The sequence below is a fragment of the Camelina sativa genome, chromosome 10, assembly GCF_030686135.1.
Source record: "Camelina sativa cultivar CO46 ecotype springtype chromosome 10, ASM3068613v1".
Classification (NCBI taxonomy): domain Eukaryota; kingdom Viridiplantae; phylum Streptophyta; class Magnoliopsida; order Brassicales; family Brassicaceae; genus Camelina; species Camelina sativa.
This window is the reverse complement of record NC_141889.1, coordinates 24,590,708-24,599,449: the sequence shown is the minus strand read 5'-3', so window position 1 is coordinate 24,599,449 and position 8,742 is coordinate 24,590,708. Positions and strand designations below refer to the sequence as shown.

General features: G+C 32.9%; 2 protein-coding genes across 4 annotated transcripts; both read left to right on the top strand.

Annotated features, from left to right (window-relative positions):
* The first annotated feature begins 1,204 nt into the window (after positions 1–1,204).
* Positions 1,205–2,848, top strand: LOC104719618 (NAC domain-containing protein 92). Its single transcript, XM_010437571.3, has 3 exons — positions 1,205–1,776; positions 1,888–2,165; positions 2,261–2,848. The coding sequence occupies exons 1-3, from the start codon at positions 1,578–1,580 to the stop codon at positions 2,654–2,656; spliced, it is 873 nt and encodes a 290-aa protein (XP_010435873.1). The 5' UTR covers positions 1,205–1,577; the 3' UTR covers positions 2,657–2,848.
* A 1,515-nt stretch (positions 2,849–4,363) lies between these two features.
* LOC104719619 (uncharacterized) lies at positions 4,364–5,592 on the top strand. 3 transcript variants are annotated; one of them, XM_087470359.1, is made up of 3 exons: positions 4,364–4,475; positions 4,657–5,044; positions 5,296–5,592. In XM_087470359.1, exons 2-3 carry the CDS (start codon positions 4,688–4,690, stop codon positions 5,320–5,322), a joined length of 384 nt encoding a protein of 127 aa, XP_087326485.1. In that variant the 5' UTR covers positions 4,364–4,475; positions 4,657–4,687; the 3' UTR covers positions 5,323–5,592. The 3 variants fall into 3 exon arrangements, with proteins under 3 accessions (XP_087326485.1, XP_010435874.1, XP_087326484.1); XM_010437572.3 differs by having other exon boundaries at positions 4,377–4,475; positions 4,688–5,044; XM_087470358.1 differs by having other exon boundaries at positions 4,429–4,475; positions 4,551–5,044.
* Positions 5,593–8,742: the final 3,150 nt, after the last annotated feature.

Genomic DNA, 8,742 nt, shown 5'->3' with positions numbered 1-8,742 from the left:
CAAGAAAATAAATAAAGATAAGTAAGTACTATACTTTCGAGTCTATATATGCCTCTAGTTATCCTGGTCTTATATTCTTTTTGTGCTATAATTTTTTTTTGTTCCTGTCAACTTGTCAAACATATACTATATCTCTCTCATTTAGAATCTTTTTTAATAAAATTTCTGGTATTTTATAACTTACGGTCGGATACAGTAGTGGTTTGTCATTTAGAATCTGATAAATCATTTAAATAAAAAATAAAGAGTATGGAAAACATCAATTAACCTTGCAATAACGATCCATAAACCAAACGAAATGATGAGGATTTAAGCTAGGAACAAAATAAAGTGGCAAATGACAACCTCGTATGAACAAAACACGTGATTCGATCATCAAAAGAACACAAACTCCACATATAATATGACGAAGGTAAGTAAGGTTGTTCAAAATGTATCCAAAGTCTTAACAGAATTTCATCATCACCATCCTCATCATTCATCATCATTACCCATCTTCACATGAAGATCGTTTTTTATCCAATATATCAATGAACTTTAAAAATTATATAGTTTCTTATAACGGTAGAAATTGGATAAGACAAAAGGAACACTTGCTTTAGTTTATAAAACTATACTTTTCAAGGTTCATGCATGCATACCTTTTTTTTTTTCTCACGAGATGGATAACATTTGTTAAGCAAATAAAACAATTTATATCTAACCATGTGAACTTTTTTTCTTATAATTATCTAAATAAAAACACCAATAATAGTGACCCGTACGCACCGTAACTAGTAAATGTTAATAAAGTCATTCTTTTGTTTCAAAAAAGAAAGACCTAGTAAAAAAACAGTCATCTTCTGGTAAAAAGAAATGACACGTAGCTTTACATAGTAGTAACAACGTTCATAGTTCCAAACTCATATAATTATAGTTTACTAAAAAAAGAAAATCTAATGAGTTATAAAGAATGGACAAAAACATCACGATTTAATGGTGATAAGATTGTTCTTATCACATAAACAAAAAAAAGGGACAGGGAGTTACAGGTGAAGTGTTCCTGGTCAAATTGAAACTTGGAAATATTAAAGTTCTTGAAATAGAAAGCTTTATTTTTAATTGAAAACGATATTTGAGAACTACACATCTTAAGTTGCCTTACAATCTACGCATCTTCTCTTTCTCTATCCTATTAAGAAAACTAAAAATAGCATTTTCTGATATTTGTTATAGATATAAATATTAAACCCATTTATATAGAAGTGAGATATCAGATTTTTTTTTTCTTTATAGTAGGTGAAACTCTTGAATTTAGGTACAAAATAATTGTTCGAAAGAAGAACTTGATAATACGAAAAAATTGACCAATTATTGGTCAATACTAAAATAATAATAAATATTTGTTTTCTTATTTCTCAAATGAAAACTAGTATATAGAGAGGAGCTTCGTTGCTCAAACCCTTTCCTCTTCTCTTAAAAACCCCAACTTTGTTCTCTCTCTCTCTCTCTTCATCTCCAAAAAAAAAAAAAAAAAAAGATCTTACAAGAAAATATCAAACTTTCTATTGTTTCTTAGAAACCCTAATAGGATTAAAATGGACTACCAAGCATCAAGAATCTGCGAAATGGTAGAAGATGAAGAACAGATTGATCTACCACCAGGATTCAGATTTCACCCTACTGATGAAGAACTCATAACCCACTACCTCAAGCAAAAGGTCTTCAACACTTTCTTCTCTGCTACTGCCATTGGTGAGGTTGATCTCAACAAGATCGAGCCTTGGGACTTACCTTGTAAGTTTCACTACCTTATCTCTTCAAGAACCGTTCTATGTTTCACTACCTTATACTCATGCATGACCCAATTGGTTCTGATCATATATATGGTTGCTTTTGGTAAAACAGGGAAGGCTAAGATGGGGGAGAAAGAATGGTATTTCTTTTGTGTAAGAGACCGGAAATACCCAACCGGTTTAAGGACAAACCGGGCAACAGAAGCAGGTTATTGGAAAGCCACAGGTAAAGACAAAGAGATTTTTAAAGGGAAATCCCTTGTTGGTATGAAGAAAACTTTGGTTTTCTATAAAGGAAGAGCTCCTAAAGGAGTTAAAACCAATTGGGTCATGCATGAGTATCGTTTAGAAGGCAAATACTCTATTGAAAACCTTCCCCAAACAGCTAAGGTAATATAATAATAACATGAAGAGACTTTTGTGTGTTTTTGTTTTTGTGGACTTGAAGAAATTAATAGCTTTTGTTCGGTTGTTTATGAATGTAGAACGAATGGGTCATATGTCGTGTATTCCAGAAACGTGCCGATGGTACAAAGATTCCAATGTCAATGCTTGGTTCTCGCGTTGATAACCGAATCGAACCAGCCGGTTTACCTTTGTTGATGGATTGTTCTCAACAAGACTCTTTCCCCGGTTCGTCCACAACTCACGTGACCTGCTTCTCCGACCAAGAAACCGAAGACAAGAGCCTTGTCCACGAGTCCAAAGACGGTTCTGGTTCTCTGTTTTACTCTGATCCTCTGTTTCTACAAGACAACTATTCCTTAATGAAGATATTGCTTGACGGTCAAGAAACTCAATTTCCCGGTAGATCTTTCGACGGTCATAACCCGTCCGCTTTAGATGGTGCGGAGGAATTGGATTGCGTTTGGAACTTCTGAGTTGTATAACTTCTGTTGTAGACTTCGTAGTCATGCGTTCGTGTGTGTGAATGAATATTCTTATCACATTTTTTGTAAATAAGGTGAAAAATGCTAGAAAGTCAATGTTAGCTTTAGTATTTTAATTGTTTGTCCCGAAAAAAAAAAAGCTTTAGCATTTTAATATATTCAATAGAATTTTTAATTTAGTAATATCTTAATTTCTTTCGCCATGTATCCAAAGTTCCAAAATCAAGAAGCTAATTTAATATACATTTAGATAAATTTCGATATCCAAAACCAAGAAGCTAAACGTATAATAATATGACAATATTTAAATACCGGGGTGAAGTAATAAATTGAATTTATTTTAAACTTTATTGAATTTGAAACTAGAGTAGTTAGAAGCCAAATTTGTTTACTGTTCTTCTTTATGACATGTGTTAGGCCACCAACCAAAGAGTTGATACTATGACTTATGAGTATATTAACAAAAAAAATGAATGATCTTATCAATATTATATTGTTATGTCAAACTTCACACTGTTTAGGTGATCATCTTCTTTTCATACTACCTAAATGTTTCTCCCCCATTTCTAATTTAGACATTTTTCGTTTAGCAAAATTGTCTACATGAACTTGTGTGGTGGTGGATCATGGATGCTATAGAGAAGCAAAAGAACACGTGTGAATTAGTTTATTCAACGCCACCAGTATTAACTTATTTCCATGAACATTACTCAACTTTATACCAACGTCCTCATCCGATAATATTATTATGTCTCCAGTCTTCTTGCGTTCTACACTTCTACTGGCCATTTGATAACAAATTGCATATGCGACTATAAATAATTTAAGATGGCCCTAGTCCACGATTCTCTAAAGTTTGTGATTTGTCAAACTCACAATAATCTAATGGTGACGAATGATATAACACTTTTTTACGTTCTTATGTTTTGAAAACGTGATTTTGTTATTTTTTACCATTATATAAATATATAAGGATTTAAAACGGTCGAAATGACATATATAATAGCAGTCGGTCAATTCTTGTGTCTTAAAAACGTGATTTGATTATATTAGTATTTATCAAGTTTTTATGTTATAGTATTTTTTTTATATAAAGATTATGCTATATCCAACAAGGGTGTTAAAAATATACTCCATCTCCATGTAGAAAACATAAAAAGAAAACTATTAATCTTCTATACTAGTTTTTCGTTTTACCGTATTGTAATTTGCAAATTTTATTTATTTTAGTTCATTGCACTCTCGATCACTTTACTGTTTTACTATACAATGTTTAGGAGCAATCTTGAAAAAACGAGCCCAAGCAAAAAAATAAAATAAAAATTTAAAGAAAATTTCGGATAATAATAAATTGAAGACAAATTTCAAAACATTAAAAAAAATTGGGAACCTATTTGCAAAACAACAAAAAATAAAAAAATGTACATGCACATTGAGTCTGAACCAATCAAATTCAATATGAAACCTACAAATTAAAAATGAGAATTTTTTTGTCTGTCAACATTAAAAAAAAAAAAAGGAAATTAGTTAGTAAAAAAAATAATAGTCAGACTTAAACTAGCTAGTGGAATTTACAACAGACTGTTGAAATATTTTAATTCGGTAAATGTTCGGTTATACGATTGACACGTCATTTCATTTGGTTTCATCACAAACCGAACCGGCTAAAATCTAAACCGAACCAGAGAAAAAAGAAAAGAAGAAGAAAAGAGTGAACCGGCTAAAATCTAATCGAAACCCTTTCCTTTCTTCAGTCTTCTTCTTCACAATCACTTCCCCCAAATCTCACCGGAGACGCTTCCGTCGACAGGTAAAAACTCTAAACCTTTACTCTCGTTAGAACTGCGTTTTATATCTCATTCTCTATGTGATCTAAACTTATTAGGTTTCTATGCTCAAAGGTTCATCTTCAAATCTCTAAATTTTCTTATGAATCTCGAACTCATTTCTCTGATTTTAATGGAATCTAAAATGGGAATCTGTGAAATTAGGGTTTTTTTTTTTTTTTTTTTGGGGAAGAAGATGTTGAAGTTTCTATCAAAAGTAAGAATTGAGTTCAACACATTGGATCCGAGACTCGCGTCTTGTGTTGAGTTCTTGGCTCAGTGCAATGCAAGGAAGGCGAAAGAGTCGAATCCGAATTGTCAGGTTTTGGTGAAACGTAGAACAGATGAGCAGCCGCCGCAGATCACTGTCACCTTTGTCAATGGTGTCGAGGAAGCTTTTGATGCAGCTGCAACATCTGCTCAGTCGATTCGAAAGATGATTCTTGATAAAGGTAATTATCTTGAGACAGAGCAGATGTTTCGTGAAGCTGGTGAGCAATGGCCTGTGCTTATCCCTGATGAAGAGATTCTCCAAGAGGCTCCTGGTGTTAAGGTCTGTCTCATTTTGTCTCATTTGAGTCTAGAAAGTAGAATACTTTGGAAACAGCATCATATGATGTTTAAGCTGATATGAATCAGTTACATTTCGAGCACTTTCTCTGTGTGTAGTATTTGCAGGTTTCTTACTGACCTTTGTATTCGTTGTGTTGCAGCCGAGATGTATAACTCAATAGTGTTTTCTTTATGGGTAGAGTTTTCAGGTCTGTTACTGACCTTTGTGTCTGGTTTTATGGTGTTTTGCAGCCGAGAAAAGCAGAAGACAAGAAGTGATGCTGCTGCATCATTGATATCTCTTGGTGTAATCTCATTGAATTGGCAAAACTAGCTTTTTGGAATCACTCAGTACGCTGCAACTCGACATGTATCTCAAGCTTAGCTTTTTCTTTTTTTATGTTTTGTTTCGGGTTTGGACAGATAAATTTGTATTGTTTCTTGTTATGTGAACAAGAAATGGATGAACTTTTGATCAGGAACCACGCCTAAGACAATGCTGGTGGAAGCTCTAAGATTAAAATTATCAAAATCAGCACGTTCTTTTCAGTCTTTATTTATAAAAGCAAACTTGAGTTTGTCATTGGCAATGATATAGTATACATAACTTACACGCATTAAATCCAAGAGCACATAACACCAAAAGAGTTTCTTATATATTGTACAGACAACATGCTATTAGAAAACGTATGTGTATATATCATCAACCAGTGCTTCACATTTGACCTCAAATTAGACAAGTGATGAAATTTTACATTAAAAAACTGGCAAATACAACCGTAAACCGTTAAAGGTTATTAACAAATCTACTAAAAGTTGTTTTCACCTAGAATAGATGTGAGTTGAAATAAAAATCACCTCTATTATAAAGGAAAAAATAGAGAAAACTATTGGAGATGGTCTAAGGACTATCCCCGATGGATATGCCCATCAGTTCTAGGCGGTTTTCTTGTAGTGCAAGAAAAGTTCAACATAAATCAGTCTCTAAATGCGCAGGACAGTACTTATATCTAAAAGTCAAAGACGTGAACGTGAACAGCGATATTGAAACAAACAGAATATGAGAGGTATATAAATTTCACAAACATCTTTCAGGTTTAGGGGTTTTTGATAACAATGACCTCACATTTAACAAGCAGACGTTAACAGCCAAAATAGAACAATCAGGTATATGATATACAAAACCTCGAATAGAAGCAAAGAATGCTTCAGCAAAGAAATTATTGAGATAAACAAACAGTTACTAACTAGTGTAGATCTGATACCATGAGCTTGATATAAAGAACCAACACCATTACCCCCCCCCCCCTTCTGTAAGCCGGATAAGATCATCGACTATCAAGTACTCATCCCTGACCATTTTACCATCAAGCTTCAACAGGGCTTCAAACAGCCAAATTAAAGCAAGTGCCCAACACGTAGAATATCTTTGTTGGATCGTTGTAGGCTGAAGGATGTTAGGATCGATTATTCTCCAAGAAGGGCGAGTCAGAATAGTAACACAGGAGCGGAGAGCTGTAACACATGGATGGACATATTTTCCAACCTTCCATAAATCCAAACCAAAATCAATCAGATCGTTGTAAGAGGGCCAACCAATCAGAAGGCGTTAAGACTGCAAGACCAAATGAAAAAAAAATGAAAATTAAATTAGAAGGGACCATATAGTTTTTTTGGATGAAATACGAAATCTACAAAACACCATATGGTTTTTCTTGGATTACATACGAAATCTACAAAAAACCTTCTAGAGTCGGTGAACAAAGAAAAGTAAACTTACTAGCACATGAATCATACTCGTCTGAGAGACAGAACGCATTATGACCTCTACACATAACCCAAAAGAGTTTCTTATATATTGTATAGACAACATGGATATTAGAAAATGTATGTGTATATATCAACCCAGTCCTCGTGCTTCACATTTGACCTCAAATTAGATAAGTGATGAAATTTTACACTAAAAAACTTGCAAATACAACCCTAAACCGCTAAAGGTTATTAACAAATCTACTAAAAGCTGATGTCTCCTAGAATAGACGTGAGTTGGAATTAAACTCCCCTCTATTATAGAGGGAAAAATAGGAAAAAGTATTGGAGATGGTCTAAGGACTTTCCCCGATGGATATGCCCATCAGTTCCAGACTGTTTTCTTGTAGTGCAAGAAAAGTTCAACATAAATCAATCTCCAAATGCGCAGGACAGTACTTATATCTAAAAGTCAAAGACGTGAGAGTGAAAAGCGATATTGACACAAGCAGAATACGAGAGGTATATAAATTTCACAAACATCTTTCAGGTTTAAGGTTTTTTGATAACAATGACCTCACATTTAACAAGCAGACGTTAACAACCAAAATAGAACAATCAGGTATATTATATACAAAACCTCGAATAGAAGCAAAGAATGCTTCAGCAAAGTACGGAGTGTGTGCTATATATATTAACATTTTGAACTAATCCTAAAAAAATTCACAATAACTAAAATATGGTAAATCAAAATTGATTCATATAATAATATGCCTATAAAATCATCCCAAAACCAATTTGATTCCTAATATGTTTAAGTTAGATTTGTTTTTTAACATTCTTTGTTTTCTTTAGTGTTTAAGATTGTATAGTTGTATTTTGATTATGAATTTTAGTACTTAATCCGCGAGAAAATTTTTTGTAACTAAAAAATTTAAAATTTAAATTGTATTTATTTGTTAAAGTTTTTTTTTAAAGTTTTGTTAGTGTTTAAGATTGTATAATTTTATTTTTATTGTTACTTCTAGGATTTAACTCGCGGAATACCATGGTCTCTTAACATGCATGTGAGTAAACTCTGTAATATTCAAACCTTGATGCATATATTTGAATTTTTTATTTGTAAACCAGTTTTTAGTGTAGGTGATTAAGTTGTTAATATCTTCTACACTAAGTTGCTCTTTTATTCACATCATCGAGGAATGGATGGAGTGCAGTTCACAATATTTTGTATTATGCAGTACACATGCTGAATATTTTTTCATTATAAAGGAGCTAATTATTATAAGTATGGTGAATACAACTTATAAAGATTCTGCACGTTAGTTAATCCAAAAAATTATATGTTCGTCATAGAAATTTATGGTCTTTCTCTATGTTCTTCATAGAAATGTTAATAGCTAGAAAAAAAAATTTTTTACCAAATCTAAAAATCTAAAAATGCTAGAAAGGAACAAATAATTAAACTTCAAACGCATAAGACGGCAACATATCACTTCTTCTTCTCAATCTTCACATTAACAATAACACCCTTCAGCTTTCAATGTCTCCATCTTTTTATTACAATTCTGACATCTAAAGTAGTACCATATGAAGTTTTGAGTCTAGAAAGTAGAAAACTTTGGAAACAGCATCATATGAAGGTTAACCCGATCTGAATGGTCTAAATCAGTTACATTTCAAGCATTTTCTATGTGTGTAGTACTTGCGGGTTGGTTAATGACCTTTGTATTTGTTGTGGTGCAGCCGAGATGTCTAACTCAATAGCATTTTTCTTTATGTGTAGAGTTTTCAGGTCTGTTACTGAACCTTTGAGTTTCTGTCTGGTTTTATGGAGTTTTGCAGCCTAGAAAAGCAGAAGACAAGAAGTAATGCTGCTGCATCATTGTAATCTCATTGAAAATTGAAAAAACTAGCTTTTGAGTAAGTTCACTCAGTACGCTGCAACTC